Below are 21,115 nucleotides of genomic sequence, written 5' to 3' on the forward strand. Positions count from 1 at the left end.
AATCAGAACAGATAATCAAAGTAAAAAGTTGCTCCACATACTTATTGACATCAGACCTCAGGTAGTTCTCAGAGCTAAGAGTTAAGGTAGGAGCCAAGGGGATAGGAGTATGTGTTTCCTAGCTTCTACTCTATCAATGAAGGAACCACACGATGTATATCTGTGTTTTTCCAGTTGTAGGTGCATTATATTATTAATCTGACTGCACCAGATGGATTGCTTTGCATTTTCTCGGCATATCCATCTGTGAACTTTCCTTTGGAGAACTTTTGGGAAGTGGGGAAAATACTGGTTAGCTGATTGGGTAAACCATCTGTCTATCACCACCTATGTTGGTGATAAACTGGCCAAATCAACCAATCAGATCAAACTCTTGCTGAAACCAGTCGGGAGAAGAGCAAAAACATCTTTTCCTCCGAGAAAAGCCTCTAGTGCTGTGTTTTGCTCTTCTTTCAATGAAGGAATACTTTCTAATTCAGATAAAACTTGCCCGATTGCTACGCTCATATCATCCGTGGAAGCTGCCATGTTGTTTTGACTAACAGTCGCTTCTCGTTGCGTCACACCTAAACCTGCCTCAAAACCAACGCTGATTGGTCGGCCGTTTGGCGAACGGCTCCAAATTTTCTCTATCTCAAGATGCCAGACTGATCTGCAAGTAGAAAACTGGAGCTCGCGACATCAGGACTGTCTCACGAGGCTAGAATATTATAGCACCTTTCTTACAAGTAATGCAGCAAGCAGTACTTTCCAATGAGGTGCATGACATTAACCGAAACCGCCTCCCTGTGACTTATGCTTATATTATCTGAGGGGAAGTGAACGAGGGGAAGTGGAACTACCGATGAAATGCAGTGTCAGAGTTTAACAGAAACAAGTAGTAAAAGAAAAAAAAAAAGAAAAGCAAGTAGTTAATTTTTTTTAAGTCAAATGTGAAACTGGATTGCTGCTGTATCTATGTATTCCCCATACCAGCATAGACGCACTGCTATCAAGTCAGCATTTACAAAATCTTCTTACTTTAAAAGCGATTCAAACTCGGCACTAGGAAGAAGGTTGCACAACTTTTGTCCTTCTTTTGACAAAGTGATGGTCAGTTCTCCTGTCCACCATAAGCAGATGCAACCCAGTCTCAAGGCAGTACGTGAAATGGTCACATTATTTAATCTATTGATTCGTGTTCACAGGAACGTTTTTGTCGTTTTTTTTCAAGGCGGGCAGCACGAAAATGTAAACTAATGTATTTAAATGGGAAGCATATGTCGTGATCACAGCACGACTACGGCAGCGAGTAGTATGAAATGCTGAAAATCCGCGTAAGGAGGCATTTGAGGCGTCCTCCCCCGGGTTGTGGCATTTGCTTTCCCCGTTCGCCATCCCGTCGCGGCCGTCTACCGGCGTGTGAGGCGTCCTCCCCTGGGGTGTGGCGTTTGCTTTCCCCGTTAATCTCCCTATAGACCATTTCCTGCTGGCCACCACGAAAAAAAACACAAACATCCCAGTGAACACGTATCAATAGATTCAAAATAACGTGACCATTTCACTTACTGCCGTGAGACCGGGTTGGCAGATGAATATGATAAAGCATCAGTTTTATTCTGAACCTCTTCTCTGGTTTCATCCTGAGTCTATCTAGTAGAAGCATACACAACATTGGGCTCCACTTCTCTTGTTTTTCTTGTTTTTGGACGGAAAGCCACAGCTGCGTAGTTCAGCTCTTCAGAGGCCCGGTTCTGTCAAAGAGAATATTTACACTCCCTTATCTTGAACGAAATAATGACTTGACACAATTTAAAATGATGAAACAAATAAAAGTAAATGATAAAAGTTGATTCACCTCAGGCTGTTGTGGATTCTGTTCTTCATTGGCAGCTGAATGAAAAAGACCAAACGTCCCATCAGGTCACTGACAATCATTATTCATCGTGACTTCGCCCTTATGCTGTTTCGGCAAACATTTTTCTTTCAATATATTCACACAAGTAGTGAAGAAATAAAAATAGAAAACAAGAGAGTAGCTTTAAGGAAGTACCTTTCTGAAGTTTCCTGATTGTAACAACCAGACCAATGATGACCATTAAGAGGAGAACAGTCAGAGCTCCCAGGATCAAAATCATCAGCTTTGCTGTTCCATCAGACTCTGCTGAAAGAAAGAGAATAGAATTACTCTGTTTTCATTTACTGGCTCAGGAACTGTGAGAACATTCAATCTTTTATTTTGAATCTTACTTTCAGACTTCCTGTCGTCGTCATGAGATTCATCGCTGCCTTTTAAGAAAAAAATAAAAGATACATTTACTTTTGATTTTACGTTGAAATATTGTATCACTCTCTTATTTGGAATCTTTTCAAATTAGCAAATATAGAAAGATGTTTATTACCTTTTTCATCGATGGGCTTGAGAACTGTGAGAACATTAACCAAAATTAGGATAGACACATTGGGCCTCATTCACCAACCGTTCTTACGAAGAAATGTGTTCTTAAACCCTTCTTACAAACGTTTTACGAAGATTCTGGCATTCACTAATGTTTTCTTAACTTGGATTTGTTCTTAGCTAAGAACAAAATCTACGAACACTGAAAAGCACTCTTACGCACATTTGAGTGATGACAATTTGCTCCAAATAATTGGTTAATGCATTTTATTTAATTCTACAGTCGTTTACAATGATAGTATTGTACTGTAATGTATTTCTGATCATTTGTTGAAAAAGAAATCATATTATGCAAAAAAACACAAACACTGCAATTTACATTAGCAGTTAAACTGAATAAATCCTGCGTTATTTGGTGATTGCTATTTATATGGCCAAAATGCAGTGGTAGAATGTAACAAAGTACAAATTCTTCGTAACTTTACTTAAGTACATTTTTCACGTATCTGTACTTTACTTAAGTAGACTCAATAGTGCATAGCCTACTTTTGACTTTTACTTTGTTATATTTTCAGCAATTATCTATACTTTCTACTCCACTACATTTCTACAATGTTCCGTTACATTTTCTGATCAGTTTCCCCCTGCCAAAATGTCTTCCTGACCGTCACACGTTTTGTCTCACCAGTGAAGTTTGGTTGCCGTAGATACTGTATATATGGGGCACCGCTGATCCAAGCCGGCTGGTGCTGCAGAGCCCGGGCACAGCGCCGCTGACCCTCGGTAATACAGCCTCCGGTAAAAGTGAAAATGAAAACGTTTGTTTTATTATTTGCGTTTTAAATCAAAGTTGCTATATCTATTTCTCTCCACAGCGTCCGTTAACTCCTCCGCCGGGGCTGCGTAAGACGCGTTCATATCTTATTTATTTGGCTGGACCTCTTACATCTACCCATCTGCGCTGCTTCACACACTTTATTTGCTTACTTGCATGGTTACAGAAAATAAAATACATCCATGAATAAAACCAACCGCATTCCGATTCTAACAACACATTTCCGTTTTATGCTGGTTAGGATAGGAACTTTTTTTGAAAGCCAGGCCTTGTTTGTGGTAGTGGACACCTTCTACTTTTATAAGTATAAGTAAATATGTCTCTGGTTATTTGTACTTTTATTTAAGTACTGAGATTCAGTACTTCCTCCACCGCGGCTCCGACAATCTCCGAAAACCTGTCTCCCAGGAGGTGCACAGGAAGTGTCATGTCCTTATATGGGACATGACACTTCGTTTTCTTATGCTAAGTAGGAACAACTGGCACGCGCTTTCAGTTACGAAGACGTGGGATTCATCAATCCTAAGAACACAGATGCGAACAATTCGGTTGTTTAAGAACACGTCATCAATCCGACGTAGACTTTTCTTAGGAACCTTCTTAAGAACATATTTAAGAGAAAACTTAGGAAGATATTGGTGAATGAGGCCCATTGTTTTTATCTTAAAAGGACTAGCAGTCACTCGGCACAACTAAAGAAATGTGAAAGAGAATCTTACTTTCAGACTTCCTGTTGGTGTCGTCATGAGAATCATCACTGTCTTTAAACAAAATCAAGATAAGTTCATGTCTGATTTTACCTTGAAAAATGATATCACTGTCTTGTTTTAAAATGATGAAATGTGCTCTTTTTTGCCAATTATGATATTAGCATATATAAACAGAAGAATACAGAACACAGGATTTTTATAATCTTACCTTTAACATTGACGTGTATCGCGCTGAAATTATAACGTCCTTCGATGTAAAATCCACAGAAATACAGTCCAGAGTCAGATACATCCACATGTTTGATTTGGAGAAAGAGAGTGGAGATGTTGGTACTCATGTTGAATCTTCCATTTTGATTTACATCACTGTATAAAGGTGTTCCTGTAGAGCTGATCATCGTGGAGATCCAGCTGGCCTTGGTTCTGTTGACCACTCTCAACCAGAATGTTAGAGCGTCTCGGTTGGACGGGTTAGAGCATGTGAGTGTGACTTCTCCACCCGGCCGACCCTCCACAGTCTCAGTGTGAGACTCAGAACCTGAGACAGAGATCCAGCCTGAAACAAACAGCAGAGACTTGTTATAGGAAGGCAAACAATACATCTTAATAAATATAATAAGTTTTAATGCTGGAAGTTATGAAGTTGAGAGAAAAGTATTGTCAGTACTTACTGATGCTGCAAAGAATTAAAGCTGTTATCAGGCTCCGTTTCATCGTGGTGCGTATGATCACAGCTCTGTGATGTCTAACTGTGCTCCAGGAAGGCTGCTCTCAACTTCAGAGGTGGAGTCTTTGACAACAAATGATCGCCTCAACAGATACCAGACCAAGTTATTCTTGGTCATTTCCTATTAAGTTACCAGAGTAATGTTCAAACCAATTGAAAACTATTTACATCAGGTTCATCGAGGCCTTTATGTAAGACGGTCGAAGCAAATCCACTAATACAGAATAAGATTCACATAACCTTGGTTGATCTCTATCATAAAATGACTTTAGCAGACAGTCTGTATTTTAAACTTAACATTCTCACGCTCTGTAAGCGAGGAACTTCCTATTTTCTACAGTATATTATGCAATCTATTTTCAGAATGTAGTGGTTTCCCTCGCAGATGCTGTTCATGTTTGTTCTGCACAAGCTGAATTAAGAAATTGACTTTTAAAAAAAAAAAAACATACTTTTAAAATAGAATAGCTGTTATCCTCCGCAACATGCTTCAGTGTGTGAGTGTGAAGATCTGTTATCATTACATATCCATACGTACTCCCAGCAGTGGCTCTCTGAGCTGATGATTATTATCATCATAAGGATGGTGGCCAGTCTGGCTCTGGCCCACACACATTATTCAAATTTTAAGGACAGACAACAGATTCTGTGGTTTTATTGGGTCAAAGTTAAAAGCGGACAGAAAACAAATGCAACAACAATCTTACTGAATCTTATAACTGTCTCCAAGAGCTGCAAAGTTAGTCATCACCAACCAAAGTGAAATATAGACCAAACATCCTAACTTTTTAATTATTAGGTGTTGTGTTTCGTGGCTGTTGTTAAATTAAAGTGACTCCTTTCTCAGTAGTACATTGTTAAACTGTTTGATGCATGCATTAGAATGATTCATCCAGTAATAATGTATGATCATTTAACACTAATAGGCAGAGTAAAGCTTTAATATCGGACTGTCTAACTGTCACACTGCTTCAGACACCTGTTAATAGACACAGAGGCACTATGTGAAAATATAGCAGGGCGTGGGAGTTTAAAGAAGAGGGAAGTGATGAAAAGTTTAACACTTATTTAGAGCTAACACTTTTAACCTCTTAAGATTCAGCTGAAATTTCATGCTTTTTGGTCTAAACGTCATACCCAAATTAAAAGTGGTACAGCTCCCATATACTTTGACACTCTGGGATGTGTGAAAGGTAACACTCTCAATTTTTTGTTACAAGTGTCAGGGTGATTCTAGGCCTTACTGACACAGAGTTACAGAGGCTAGAATGGAGGTTTTTATTTCCGTCCAAGTCATACATCTGTAAAATGATTAAAATAAAATACTGTAAACACATCTGGTAAGATACAGATACACCCAGGCCATAGCCACATGTCTCAGCTTACTATAGAAAAATCCAGAAGCCAAAAGACTCAAAAATTTATTTTATATGAATTGTTTTCTACAGAAATGTCTGTCCGTTTTTCTTATTTCAATTTGAAAAGTGCAAAGAAAAAAGTCAATAAATATATAATAAAACACTTCTCAAATACACAAACACACCCACATCAATCACACACATACAAGAAATAACTATATACATAAAAATATAGAAATAAGTCATTACAAATTCCATAGGCTGTGATATTCTGATGATAGGCCAAGTTTTTGCTTTGACAGAGCTCCTGCCAACACAGGGTTAAAATGTCATGCCCATATTGCATATCAATCGAATTGTCTGCTCATTGGCTAAAAAGTTAGACGGGTCTTGTAGCATTTAAATCTAACTGGTCCGTGCGAATGTCGATCGTCTCCTCGTGGTCCCTAACATGGTGTCATCGGCTTGTCCTCTTTCATTGGCCATATCAGAAGCAAACCTGAACGGATTGGCTCAAATGAGATGTCTATCGAAAGCTTAGAAGCTAGGGAATACGATAACGCCCACTATGAGCATGTAGCAAGCTGGGCAGATGTCAGTACCCGATCCGTTCCGGCACGATCCGTTCTAAGCATGTGCAAGATGACACGTATGCCATGACGTATGCGCAGATGATAATACCGTTTTACGACCTGCCCAATCTGTTCCCCGCTAGCCTCCACCGGGATAGCTAACAGCTAATTCGGCTAACCGCTAGCCGACAGCCTTCAGTCTAAAATAACGCATGCGCAGAACGGATCGTGCAGGCAGAACGGACAGCTAGATTCAGTCTAAAATAACGTTAAGTCAAACATAATGGGAAAAGCAGGCTACAGCTAAATTAAGACTTTACAGTTATAACAATAAAGACAAGTATTGAGTGATTGTATTTTAAATGAGCACAAGTAGAACTGACGTAACAGCTGTTATATATGTTAACGTTTATTTTCAAGTTTTATTTTGAGGGTCTTTTAAAGTTTACATGCTGTCTCAGCTAGCGGTTAGCCGAATTAGCTGTTAGCTAAACTAACGTTAGCCTAACTGTGGAGGCTAACGGCAGACCGCTACAATCAGCTAGTGGTTAGCCAAATTAACCGTTAGCTAAACTAACGTTAGCTAAACTAACGTTAGCTAAACTAACGTTAGCTTCCCGTTGGAGGCTAACGGCAGACCGCTATAATCACTTAGCGGTCCGCCGAATTAGCTATTGGCTAAACTAACGTTAGCTAGCGTGGGAACAGATTGGGTAGTGTCGTAAATCCTCGTACCACAGCACATGCGTGAACATCTTGCGAATGCGCAGAACGGATTGTGCCGGTGGAACGGATCGGGTACTGACAGCAGAGAAGCGAGCGGCGATAACAAGTGCGGAAATGGAGAACTTTTCACGTTTTTCCGTTGTGATTCGGCCAGAAACTTCAACATTGTGAGGCGAAGACATCATTTTGGAATATAAAGCTTGGATATTACATTTCCTTGGACTCTTGGGGATTTATGAAAATCAAGTTTTGGGCAAAATACAACTTTGTTGAAAAAAAAGGATTTAGCCACTTATCGCCATCTGCGTGGTTTACGGCTGCATTGTTTTATTTTCTGTTACTTTGTAACAGTTGTGTAACTGCTATAAATCATCTTATGCTTTGTATGTGGGCTTAAATTAATCATTAGAGACTAAGCTTTCAATTGGTGTGACGCATGGCTGTATATTTTTAAGATTTAATGCTTTAAAGTTATAAAAACGCTAATGAGTGGAAGTTTTATCGAGGTTACAGCGACGCCACAGTCACAAAGTATCCCGTTGACGGGACGGTGATCTTTGAGAGGTTAAAAAGTCACGATCAACTATTGATCTTAGGGGACATGCAGGCCTTAGTATGTATTAATAATACAAATTACATTTAACACACTGTTATACACAGGATTCCATATTGACTTGCATATACTGATGCGTGATGTGTAAGTCACTCACTCCTTCCTTAATCTAACTCTGAAGTCAGCAACCTTGGTAATATGAAGTGCCATTTTAAAATGTTGTTAATCATTGTGCCATATCAGCATTAAGCCTGCCATCATCTGTCCATATCCCGAGCCTCGCAGCCCTTCAGCTGTTGCTTCACCCTCCTCTGCCTCTCTCTCGCTCTCTCTCTCTCTCTCTCTCTCTCTCTCTCTCTCTCTCTCTCTCTCTCTCTCTCTCTCTCTCTCTTTCTCTTCATCCGTAACGTTGTAGCCTACTCTGGCTGGCCGAACTATAACAACCTCATCCACACTGTCAATCATTTAAATATTGAGCCATTACATTGAAAATCTTTTAGATAACACCCCACTAACACAGAACGTTTAGGGAACGTTGGGGGACGTTAGTTTTTGGTTCTCTAAAGGTTAGTTTGAACCAAACCAAAAACTAACGTTTAGGGAACGTTCCCTCATGGTTATAACGTTCCCTAAACGTTAGGGGAACCAACCAACTGAAACGTTCTCCTGTGGTTGCACTGTTACCTCCACACAACGTTCCCGTTTGGTTGTTTTTGGTTGTTTTTGGTTGTTCAGAGTGCGGTTTTGAAATGTTTATTTAAACCAGCTTCATATAAGTGTTTGAAGTAGCATATAAAAGGTTTGCAGTCACTTGATTTAGATTCACTCAAAAATGATTGGTCTTATGAAATCTAAGTAAGATAAACAACATAGCAAGATAATATATTTACTTTTAGGCTGAAATCAATTTTGCTAAAAACTATACTTTTGTGCTTGATTTCGTTTTTTTAACTGTATTAAATGAAAATACTTCAAACAAGAATCCATCGATTTTCACAACTAAGACAATTCACTTCTTTCATTTCACTTCTAACAAGTGGCTCTGTTCAGTGTTTAAATCCAACCGTTACACCCCCCCGCCAGTAGGGGAAGACCGTGCCTCTGCTCTCAGGTGACCGATTCAAGTCCTGTCCTCCTGACTTCCGTTTGCGTTTGATACGATCACACGGACAAAGAAAGATTTTATTTGCTTCGCCAAACGATCTCACGAAAAAGTAAGTGAAATACGTTACAGTTTCATGATGTTATGGTTGTAATGTAACGGTTTGGGTTTAACCGTAAGCCCTTTCCCTCGTAGTGCTTTGTTATATTCCGGTTTTGATCAAGTTGACCAAAAAAGGTTCAACAACTCACTTCAGCATTTGTTTTTCCCCTCGTCGCCATCTTGCCAGTCAAGCAGCGACTTGTTAAAAACTTTTTATTTTTGGTAAACTCTTTGTGCACAAACAATGTTCTCAATGCTCGAGTTCATGTGTAAATCCCCTGGTGAGACTTCGTGCAAAGTTTCATGTTGTGTCGAGCCTTCTTAGTGTTTTACATATAGTGATTTTGATGCGATAAAAGTAGCCTCTAGTTCTCCCATTCAAAAGGCCATTTGACCCGAAAACGACAATACGATCAGTCTTAAAAGTGGCGTTTCCGTCCTAATTATGCTTTTAAACGAAATTTAACTCTGGTACATTCACAAAAAGATCCTAGGTTGCATTGTGGCGAGAGGTACGCTTTAAATGGACTGTTTGCTGCTGTGCACGACATGTATGCTTTGCCGCATTGTATGTTTTGTGTCATCGTGTTAACCTGCTTGCGTTGTTGTTACAAATAAGACATACCAGCTCTTTCAATTAGTTTCAGTGTACAGTACATACATGATAGCCAGTACAATCAGTCATTTTAGGCAAGTCACTCGGCGGCCACCTTGCAACGTACTTTGGGCAGTTATCGGCAAGCTATTTTCCTATTGAAGTGAATGGGGAAGCATACAGGAAGAGACGGAATATGTGTAGGCTACACAGCTGCCATACTGGCTTTACAAACTAACCCCATGCATTTCTATGGATGCTGTGTCTCCCCATTAGAAAGTCTCTGGGCTACAATGCAAAAGTCCTGAGAAATACCGTCACATACAATGTTTATGTTGTAATGTTTGTTTACACTGTATACATTCAAATATTTTTGCAATCAGTACAAATTGTATGGTCTTTTATTTCAGATGACTCTGGTCCACAAGCAAGAAAGTGTTCCAGGACGGAGCGTGTGTCTGGAAGCCCTGTCCGTAAGTTAACATTTATACATGCATTTAAGAAACCAGAGTCATATTCCTACCATGGAACTACTGACCCTCAACCTGCTGCTTATCATGTGACTGTTCTGATGTGTTTGTCTCTTCCTGCCTTTTTTCAGGTCAGTAGACATCACTGCCTCCACCACCTGCATGTAAGTTTTTTCTTTTTTGCAATTATCTAATGTAACAGAGTAGTTATGCAATGGCATTTGCAAGAAACCTACCATAAATGAACTGACCAATATTCATATCTACTTTCTTTTTAGATGAGTCAACACCACACAGGAAACCAGCTGGTTGCCCAGAGCTGGATGGGTGTATTCTAACGCGAGCTCGGCCTGCCACTTCATCTTGGGACCCAGTTGAAGGTACAGTGGCTTTTGCATAACTGAAATTATAACAGAACTGACTTCTCTTACAAAATGAGATTGTACAAGCTCTCCACTTTGTTCCACGTGTATAATTTGTGTTTCTATATGTTTTACAGCAACTTTTCCTGACAAGCCCGGAGGTTCGACCGGAGGTACTGCCATCCGTCGCATACTACGGCGAGTCGCAACTAATGATGTTCTAAAACTGTATATCCTGCGGGGCAGAAAGGGAAAGAAGGCCTTCCAGGACCTGACTATCTGCAGGGTTATAACAGGCAGGAGTTATTATATAATATATAACTTTATTGTTCACATCAGTATTATGCTTAGCTTGGCTAATAAAAGGTTTTAATTTGACTTGTAACGTTGCTTCATTTTGACTTCTACTCTAGCGGTCTCCCAGAAAAACTTCCCCGCGCTGACTGCAGCAGACGCGGAGGACTTGATTGGTGCTGAAGTTTGCCCCACACAGACAGTAAATTGAAATTCTTCTGTGATGTTAATAATAATCATAATAATCAAAAACTATCAATATTTGTGATCAGAATAAAAACAGGGTTGTTAGTCAGGCAATTTGTCTTGCTTTTGTTAATGTGTTTATTCTTAGTATGACATATCAAACTTTAGTTTCTTTCTTTTTAGGTCAGCTGAGAAGGACTGAGCCTTCAAAACCATGGAGCTCTATTTTTTTTTTTTGCAGAAGCATGAGCTGTTGGCCATCTTCTACTCTGCTGCCATCCTCCTGCCTCTTCCCCTCTGGCGGGCGCTACAGATCCCTGCACACACAAACAACCAGACAAAGGACAGCTTCTTTCCCTCTGCCATCACTCTCCTGAACTGCTGATAAGTGGGCTCCTCCCCACTTTGGCCATTCACCTACACATTACATACTTTATCATTCCAATATGCATCTTGCACTATTACTTTGCACTCTACATCCTTATCTATTTTGTATTTTGTTTATTCTTCTTTGTATATTGTAAATTAAAGTTTTAAATCCAATCAAGTTTGCCTGTTCATTCATTCCTGCTAATATATAATTCATTCCTGCTCATGCAGACGGTTTAAAGTAATAATAAAATTAGTATCATTGTTGTTAAAGTTTGTTAAAGGTTAGGGGAATGTAAAAAAAGAACGTTAGGGGAACGTTCCCTGAAGGTTACAACGTTAGGGGAACGTTCCATAAAGGTTACAACGTTAGGGGAACGTTCTCTAAAGGTTGCAACGTTAGGGGAACGTTCCCTGAAGGTTACAACGTTAGGGGAACGTTCCATAAAGGTTACAACGTTAGAACGTTCACTAAAGGTTGCAACGTTAGGGGAACGTTCGGAGAACGATCGATGTAACCAAAAACGAACGTTCCCAAAACGTTCAACCAACTTTCCATAATAACGAAAACCCAACCAAAACACAACCAAACCTAACCTTCAGGGAACGTTCGCGCAACCAAAAACGAACGTTCCCAGAACGTTCTGAGAACCAAAAATTGTTAGCTGGCCTACCTGAACACCTTTTTCTCGTCTCGCGTTCCACTCTCCACACCGCTGTCTTTGGAAAAAAAGTCACATCCTGGGATCTGTAATGTTCTCAGACACTTTTAGTAACAATCTGAGCCTGTCAGTGGCAAAAACAAATCACTTTAATTGGATTTTTGTCCAATAAAAGTGATTTTTTTTAATTTTATTTTAATTTTTTTATTTTTTGCAAGGCTCCACAATTGCCCCATTAGGTTACATTGTAGCTCGCTTTGCGCCAGCTCATCATTAACCCTTGTGTTGTCTTCCCGTCAACCATGAAGCTGTTGTCCTTCCTAAAAAAAAAAAAATTAATTTTTTTTAGTCACTTTTTCCAACATTTTTTGTCACTTTTTTTGTTTTTTCAATTATTTGACGCTTTTAAAGTTTTTTTTGTGTCATTTTTCTCATTTATGACATTATACCTACTTTTGGGTTGGAAAAAAAGCTGTAATTATGAATTATGTTGACTAATTAAGATCAGAGGATGTTGAGTGGATAACCACAGACTGTTACATGTCAAAGTTTTGTCAGGATGCTGTTTTGAAACCATAAAAAAAAAGTTTTTCAAATGCTATAAAATTTAATAAAACAAAGTAATCAATTAATTTTACCTGTGAACAATGTTGTATCTAGGTTCCATACAATGTACATGCATGCATCCATGTTATTTGGGGCAATTTGGTTGAAAGAAACTCATATTTCTGATATAAAAAAAACTCTGAAAACGGGTCAAATTTGACCAGAGGTCAACACAAGGGTTAAGATCTCGCTCAATACTGGACCAAATTCAAAGATTTTTGGTCACATCAGTCTATTAGACATAAATACATGGGGAAATGGGGACCAGGTTGAAAAAAATTCACCCACAAAAGAAGACAGCAGGAGATGAATATGATAAAGCATCAGTTCCACTCTGAGTCTATCTGCAGACAGCATAAACAGCATGAGTCTCCACTTCTCTCTCTGATGCAGGCCTCCTCTTCCTTATTGTTGCTGCATACAAACTCAGTGCTGCATCTTTCAGGTCAGAGTCCAGATTCTGGAAAGAGTCAGAACAGCTGAGTTAGTAAGAACAACTAAATCATGCCTCTGCTACCTTTAAAACATATAATAGGAAATGATCAAAGTTGATTCACCTCAGGCTGTTGTGGATTCTGTTCTTCATTGGCAGCTGAATGAAAGAGACAAAACATCCAATCAGGTCACTGACAATCATTATTCATCGTTACTTTACTCTTATTTTGATTGGGCAAACATAACACTTTTTATTCTTTCAACATATCGCAAACAATCTAAATAGAACACACAATAGAGTAGCTTTCAGGAAGTACCTTTCTGAAGTTTCCTGATTCTAACAACCAGACCAATGATGACCATTAAGAGGAGAACAGTCAGAGCTCCCAGGATCAAACTCATCAGCTTTGCTGTTCCATCAGACTCTGCTGAAAGAAAGAGAATAGAATTACTCTGTTTTCATTTACTGGCTCAGGAACTGTGAGAACATTCAATCTTTTATGTTGAATCTTACTTTCAGACTTCCTGTCGTCGTCATCATGAGATTCATCGCTGCCTTTTAACAAAATAAAAGACATTTACTTTTGATTTTACTTTGAAATATTTATCACTCTCTTATTTGGAATATTTTCAAATAGCCACATGTGTTCTTTTTGTGCAATTAATAAATTAGTAAATATAGAAGACGTTTATGACTGTTTTTCATTTACGGGCTTGAGAACTGTGAGAACATTAACCAAAGTTAGGATAGACACATTGTTTTATCTTAAAAGGACTAGCAGTCACTCTGCTCAACTAAAGAAATGTGAAAGAGAATCTTACTTTCAGACTTCCTGTCAGCGTCATCATGAGAATCATCACTATCTTTGAACAAAATCAAGATAAGTTCATGTCTGATTTTACCTTGAAAAATGGTATCACATTTAAAATGATGAAATGTGCTCTTTTTTTTGACTGGAATAATCTACCTGTAAATATTCGGTCCATTCAATCTCTCCACTTCTTTAAAAATGCCGTGTTTTATTATTACAGTAACAATTGTACCTGTTTTTAAGCCTCTACAACACCATAACACCTCTTCTATTCTATTATGAGCAGTATTCAGAATTATTTTTACTTTGTTACAAACTTGATTATGATGGACTGATTCTTTTTTCCTTTTTTTTGTTATCTTTTGTTATCTGTTTGTTTTTGTTGCCTGTTTCTGTTTTGTTAACTGTTGTATGCAATTATGATTGTAATGTATATTCAATTATTGTTTAGGACCCCCTCGAAAATGAGATGGTGCATCTCAAGGGGTTACTCCTAAAAAAGAAATTTTCAACAACTGTCTTTAAACAAAATCAAGATAAGTTCATGTCTGATTTTACCTTGAAAAATGGTATCACATTTAAAATGATGAAGTGTGCTCTTTTTTTGCCAATCTTGATATTAGCATATATAAAAAGAAGAATACAGAACACTGGATTTTTATAATCTTACCTTTAACATTGACGTGTATCACGCTGAAATTATAACGTCCTTCAATGTAAAATCCACATAAATACAGTCCAGAGTCAGATACATCCACATGTTTGATTTGGAGAAAGAGAGTGGAGATGTTGGTACTCATGTTGAATCTTCCATTTTGATTTACATCACTGTATAAGGTTACGGTGTTCCTGTAGAGCTGATCATCGTGGAGATCCAGCTGGCCTTGGTTCTGTTGACCACTCTCAACCAGAATGTTAGAGCGTCTCGGTTGGACGGGTTAGAGCATGTGAGTGTGACTTCTTCACCCGGCCGACCCTCCACAGTCTCAGTGTGAGACTCAGAACCTGAGACAGAGATCCAGCCTGAAACAAACAGCAGAGACTTGTTATAGGAAGGTAAACAATACCTCTTAATACATATAATAAGTTTTAATGCTGGAAGTTATCAAGTTGAGAGAAAAGTATTGTCAGTACTTACTGATGCTGCAGAGAATTAAAGCTGTTATCAGGCTCCGTTTCATCGTGGTGCGTATGATCACAGCTCTGTGATGTCTAACTGTGCTCCAGGAAGGCTGCTCTCAACTTCAGAGGTGGAGTCTTTGACAACAAATGATCGCCTCAACAGATATCAGACCAAGTTATTCTTGAGGTCATTTCCTATTAAGTTGCCAGAGTAATGTTCAAACCAATTGAAACCAATTTACATCAGGTTCATCGAGGCCTTTATGTAAGACGGTCTAAACAAATCCACTAATACAAAATAAGATTCACATAACCTTGGCTGATCTGGACCATAAAATTACTTTAGCAGACAGTCTGTATTTTAAACTTAACGTTCTCACGCTCTGTAAGCGAGGAACTTCCTATTTTCTACAGTATATTATGCAATCTATTTTCAGAATGTAGTGGTTTCCCTCACAGATGCTGTTCATGTTTGTTGTGCACAAGCTGAATTAAGAAATTGACTTTTATAAAAAAAAAAAAAAACATACTTTTCAGTATCTAATAGAATAGCTGTTCTCCTCCACAACATGCTTCAGTGTGTGAGTGTGAAGATCTGTTATCATTCCATATCCATACATACTCCCAGCAGTGGGTCTCTGAGCTGATGATTATTATCATCATAAGGATGGTGGCCAGTCTGGCTCTGGCCCACACACATTATTCAAGTTTGAAGGACAGACAACAGATTCTGTGGTTTTATGGGTTTTATTGAGTCAAAGGAAACAAATGCAACAACAATCTTACTGAATCTTATAACGGTCTCTAAAGGGGTGCAAAATTACAGTCACCACCAACCAAAGTGAAATATAGACCAAAAGTATTACCACTTTAATTATTATGTTTTATGGCTGTTGCTAAGTTAAAGGTACTCCTTTCTCAGTAGTACATTGTTAAACTGTTGATGCATGCATTAGAATAATTCATCCAGTTATAATGTATGATCATTTAACACTAATAGGCAGAGTAAAGCTTTTATATCTGACTGTCCAACTGTCCCACTGCTTCAGACACCTGTTAATAGACAGAGGCACTATGTGAAGATATAGCAGGGCATGTGAGTTTAAAGAAGAGGGAAGTGATGAAAAGTTTAACACTTATTCACAGCTAACACTTTTAAAAAGTCCCGATCACCTATTGCTCTTTGGGGACATGAAGGCCTTAGTATTCAGTAACAATACAAATTACATTTAACACACAGTTATACACATGATTCCAAACTGACTTGCATATACTGATGCGTGATGTGTAACTCACTCACTCCTTCCTTAATCTAACTCAGAAGTCAGCAACCTTGGTAATATGAAGTGCCATTTTAAAATAATGTTAATCATTGTGCCATATCAGCATTACATCTAACACTTTTAAAACATCATGATCAACTATTGCTCTTGACATGAAGCCCTTTGTATAAATAATACTAGAAATAAGATTTTGAGCATTAAACACTTTATGCTGGAAATATCTTTATGTAAAGGGAAACAGATTACAATCCAAATATAAAAACATAATGGAATATATTGCAGTAAGACTCTCAGGCATTCTGTATTGCTTTCATCTATTTATTCTCCTGTAGATCGGCTTTTCTAATTATAGCTGAGTCAGCACACATGTACCCTATAGGAATCATTTACTCCCCCCCCCCCTCTTTTGCATCTTTTGTTGGGGAAGTAACCTCCTTAAATGTGCATATAGCAATTATCCACCTCAATGATACATGAATTCATTTTAATAAACCTCTGGACTGTAATATTTTTTATGTGTGTTTCTGCTCATGTTCAAATGTTTGTGCACATTCAAAATATATGTGTTCTCTGAGATTTGGAGTTGTGATATTTTGAGAAAAATAAAGTCATAATAGGCTATCACAAGAATAAAGTCACTATATTTTAGAAAATAATCGACCTATATAGTCTGCTGTGTATTACATGACCGCTCTGCTGATACGCTAGATCTCAGACCATCTGACAGACTCAGAGCCCTGTTTGGGTCTCTGGTCTCTGAATGAGCGAACGTTTAGGGAAGTGGCCGTACGCTGCTCTACGTCAGAGGTGGAAAAGCAGAATTACGGAACTCAAACGCGACCCATCTGCCGCAGATCTCCACAGCAGAACGCATCCATTAAAAACCTGATGCTGCACAGACCACGGAAGGCGCGCTGCTCATCTCTATTTTTACAGCGAGAGTGGACACTAAGCGACACACAGGTCTACTTCAGAGCTCCGTGTGTTTGAGTCTGAACCGTAGACTGTAAACGTTACGTCACGGGAACTTCAAACTAAATCATTAAATCGCCCTCCTAAACTTTGTGTTGATGGCATCAATGTATTAGATTTGGCTTTAATTTCTCCGAAAATTTCACCTTTCACAGCTTTCCTCACTTAGAGACGGCAAAGAAATTTATTCTACAGGCTAGATTATTTTTAAGACCTATGTCTATTTTAACAGGCTGTATGCAGTATGTGCAAAGCCAAAGCACAATGAAATAAGGCAACTTATGATTTCGGGGTTTTTACAAAGGTTTATGTCCGGTTTCATATTCGTCAGTAAACCTTTCAAAATACATTCGGGGCTACACTCAACACATTTGAGACTGAAGCCCCGGGAAAATCGGCGGACGCCGCGTCTGCACATGGTGTGATGCCAAATTGACTCCTTCCTTTTAATTTAATTAGGAGTCTACTTTTTTAATTTGAAGTGGTATTTTAAAATAATGTTGTCAATCATTGTGCCGTATCAGCATTAAGCCTGCCATCATCTGTCCCTCCCGCTCGAGCGGGGTTCTTTTTTTCCGTTGCACCGCATTCTGTAAAGAAGACAACAAGTACTAGCCAATCAGTAGGGCGGGTCTTTGTGGGATGCGGATGGGGAAAAGGTCAATCAAACTACCGTAAGTAAGTAAAGGTTAATGCCTGATGAGGTGTCCATTGTCAGGTATTAATGGACGACGGCGAGGCGTGAACCATCCGACGCGCAGCCAAAGTCCAATGACAATGGACACCTCGAAGGGCATTAACCCGCTTATACCGTGGTCACTTGCCAAATAAGATATTTTTAAAACATTAGTTTATATGTTAATTTGTTTTACAATCAAAATCTAAAGTTTATCCAAACAATAACTCTGTTTCCCTGGTTACGCCTGACGGTTTGACTAATACCTGGAACAATCATTCCCATCCATCAGGTTCTTATGCAATGCAAACATTATTCACTCATGCAGGAAATAGGAAAGACCTTAGATACGACTTGCCTCCCTTAGCAACGGGAGATAGTTATAGTCTACTCAGCTGGTAGAACCCTTCAGTTTAGCTACAAGCCAGAAAGCTAATGCTATGCTAGCAACATACAAAGTCAAATAACACGGTGTACAGTGACAATCAGTAAAAATTATTTGACAGTATGTTGAACAACAAGACATGCTAGCTATCCAGCCACGTCATTGTCCCCAAAACAATAGAACGACTTTTACAAACAATTTTATCCGCGATGTGCAACGTTACTGTCGGCCGCAGCCTGAAGTAGCGACCTGAACAGTGAACGGGATGTGAGATAACATTGCTAAGTTAAAGTGCCTCCTTTCTCAGTAGTACATTATTAAACTGTTTGAAGCATGCATTAGAATGATTCATCCAGTAATAATGTATGATCATTTAACACTAATAGGCAGAGTAAAGCTTTTATATCTGACTGTCCAACTGTCACACTGCTTCAGACACCTGTTAATAGACAGAGACACTATGTGAAGGTATAGCAGGGCATGTGAGTTTAAAGAAGAAGGAAGTGGTGAAAAGTTTAACACTTATTTAGAGCTAACACTTTTAACCTCTTAAGATTCAGCTGAAAAGGTCCCGGAAGGCAGACGAGGGAGGGGGGGGTGGATCCGGCATCTCAAAACGGGGGTTGGAGGTAACGGAACAAAAAAAATGACACTGCCTACGTAGCTTCTCTGACTAAAAAAAACCTAAACAACGCTGTGTGTACATCAGGGCAATGTTTATTTTTATTTTAGAACATGCACTGCATCGGTGCGAAATGTAAAAATAAAAATACACTGCAACAATCGTTTTCACAAGCAGCAATTATCCATTGGACTATTAAATTAACCAAGAAACCCACCGTGGTCTCCACATTCTTGATCGGCAGAAACGGTTTTTGCTTGTTTGGGATCCGACTGGCTGGCGATTTGAACAAGTTAAGCAAACTTTGTTGTCTTTTTGACATTTCCCCCCTGAGTGAAACGAGGCTATAACAGCAATCTCAAGCAGCACAAGCGCTTGTGTCACTAGAAGTGCAGGCGCTGTTGAGTGGAAGCGTACCTCTCCCCCCTCCGTCTTACCCTGAAAATTCACCTCAAAACGCATCGGAAATGCAAACACAAGATTTTTGTGGAACTTCAATGGGGAATAAAGACTAACAAGACAGATAACAACATTAAACACTACACAAACAGTAATTTAATTTTTTCATTTAGGCAATTCATTTTTCACGGTGAGACAGGAGGTGACAGATCCAATAAAAAAAGTTCCGGATCCAACGTCGGAGGTGCCGGATCGTGTTCCGGCTCAAATTAAGCCCTGTTCACAGCTAACCCTTTTAAAAAGTCATGATCAATAAGTGCTCTTAAGGGACATGCAGGCCTTTGTTGTTGGAGGATATATTTGTATATTATTTTAAACTACAAATACCATTTAATACACTGTTATACAAATGCTATTATGTCAAATTGTTGTATGTATACTCTAATTACGTCTTTAGAAGAGATAAGAATTAAAACGCAGCACTAAGAAGAAGAAGGCAGCACATTTTTTGTCCTTTTGACGAAGTTATGGTCACTCCTGTCCACCGTCTGCAGATTAGTATAAATTAAGCATCAGTTTGACTCTGAACAGCATCTCTCGTTGCCAGTGGTGGAAGAAGTATTGGGATCCTTTACTTCAGTAAAAGTACTAATACCACACTGTAAAAATACTGTTACAAGTAAAAGTCCTGCATTGAAAATATTTCTTAAGTAAAATGTAAGTATCATCAAGGAAATGTACTTAAAGTATTAAAAGTAAAAGAATTCCATGCAGAAAAATAGGCAGTGTCAGTGTTGTTGGTGAGGCTTACTGCTGAGGGTTTTGTAGCGTGAGGTTTTGGTCTTTCTGATGGACCACATGCTTTCAGTAACCAGATTGTTGATACACGTGGCAGAGCAGGGTGGAGACAAAATAGCCCAGGGAGAAGGAGAGAAAGGGAAAAGATGGAGCTGAGAGGGAGTTTATTAAAAGGAAATCAAACCCCTGGAGAACAGAAAAGAAATGGAAACCGAGACTTCATGAGCATGTCATAATATCACAACTCTCCTCGCTGAGTTGATTGTATTTTGATGTTTTTTATACACTCTGGCCCCAGAGGAGAGGGAGGGAGAGATGCTGTGATGCTGACAGAGGAACCGCTGACTGAGTTAACTCTGAGCAGCAAGTCACTAATAGCTGCATGCCCACTGTACACAATTCACACTCATGGTACGTGTCCACTGTGGTGGTTTTTGTACAGAAGGGGTCACCACGCTTCCCAATCTGGATGCAGCGTTTTTTTTGTTGCATTTATTGTTTTGTGTGTGTGTGTGTGTGTGTGTGTGTGTGTGTGTGTCTTCTAGGACTTGCACAGGTGACTCAGTGGGCGGGCCCCGATTCATTCACTGTGTAGCTCTCAGATTGCCAAAATGCAGCTTCATTGTCTTCTTTCATCTTTTAAGATGCACACAGTAAATGCTCTCATATCTGGTTGTGCACGTGGGAGTTTGGAGCTTTCCACAAGAAATCAGATATTGATGTTGAAACAGTGTCAGATGGGGTTGATAAATACTGGAAACTCATTAGGTAGCATCATTCTTGATCTTATAAAAACTGCTAGGCTTTTGATGTGTGTGGTTATGTGTGATCACTAGTCTTCCTGTGGTTGAGACTTTACTGTTACTATTTGTTGCCTGCTGGTTAGCGTCTTTCCAAAACATCTAGCCGCAAATAGTTGTAGTTTTTTTTCTCTACATGACAGAATCTAGGCCAGTGGTTAATTCATATTTTTAGACACATTATCAACTTTAAAAACATGCTCAG

General features: G+C 39.0%; 1 protein-coding gene and 1 long non-coding RNA gene across 6 annotated transcripts; one reads left to right on the forward strand and one right to left on the reverse strand.

Annotated features, from left to right (window-relative positions):
* Positions 1 to 1,275: 1,275 nt before the first annotated feature.
* LOC120572369 lies at positions 1,276 to 5,092 on the reverse strand. Of its 5 annotated transcripts, none has more exons than XM_039821654.1 (8): positions 4,594 to 5,091; positions 4,131 to 4,478; positions 3,932 to 3,973; positions 2,382 to 2,405; positions 2,230 to 2,268; positions 2,033 to 2,140; positions 1,838 to 1,872; positions 1,276 to 1,733 (listed from the first exon to the last, which is right to left on the reverse strand). In XM_039821654.1, exons 1-8 carry the CDS (start codon positions 4,634 to 4,636, stop codon positions 1,629 to 1,631), a joined length of 744 nt encoding a protein of 247 aa, XP_039677588.1. In that variant the 5' UTR covers positions 4,637 to 5,091; the 3' UTR covers positions 1,276 to 1,628. The 5 variants fall into 5 exon arrangements, with proteins under 5 accessions (XP_039677588.1, XP_039677586.1, XP_039677590.1 ...); XM_039821652.1 differs by having other exon boundaries at positions 2,033 to 2,143; XM_039821656.1 differs by lacking the exon at positions 2,382 to 2,405 and having other exon boundaries at positions 4,594 to 5,092.
* Positions 5,093 to 8,896: 3,804 nt separating this feature from the next.
* On the forward strand, positions 8,897 to 10,779 carry LOC120572404. Its single transcript, XR_005641436.1, has 5 exons — positions 8,897 to 9,072; positions 10,068 to 10,130; positions 10,259 to 10,291; positions 10,406 to 10,507; positions 10,627 to 10,779. It is a non-coding gene; the product is annotated as an uncharacterized LOC120572404 (long non-coding RNA).
* The last annotated feature ends 10,336 nt before the right edge of the window (positions 10,780 to 21,115 follow it).

Source organism: Perca fluviatilis, chromosome 14 (genome assembly GCF_010015445.1).
Source record: "Perca fluviatilis chromosome 14, GENO_Pfluv_1.0, whole genome shotgun sequence".
NCBI classification, from domain to species: Eukaryota; Metazoa; Chordata; class Actinopteri; order Perciformes; family Percidae; genus Perca; species Perca fluviatilis.

What these genes read in the sequence shown, in the direction of transcription:
- LOC120572369 (XM_039821652.1), bottom strand. Translation starts at nt 4,636, where the DNA reads ATGAAACGGAGCCTGATAACAGCTTTAATTCTTTGCAGCATCA. An exon ending in CAAGCCCATCGATGAAAAAG is followed by an intron (nt 2,269 to 2,381) that starts GTAATAAACATC and finishes TTTTCTTAAAAG; the next exon opens with GCAGCGATGAATCTCATGAC. An exon ending in AGAATCCACAACAGCCTGAG is followed by an intron (nt 1,734 to 1,837) that starts GTGAATCAACTT and finishes TCTCTTTGACAG; the next exon opens with AACCGGGCCTCTGAAGAGCT.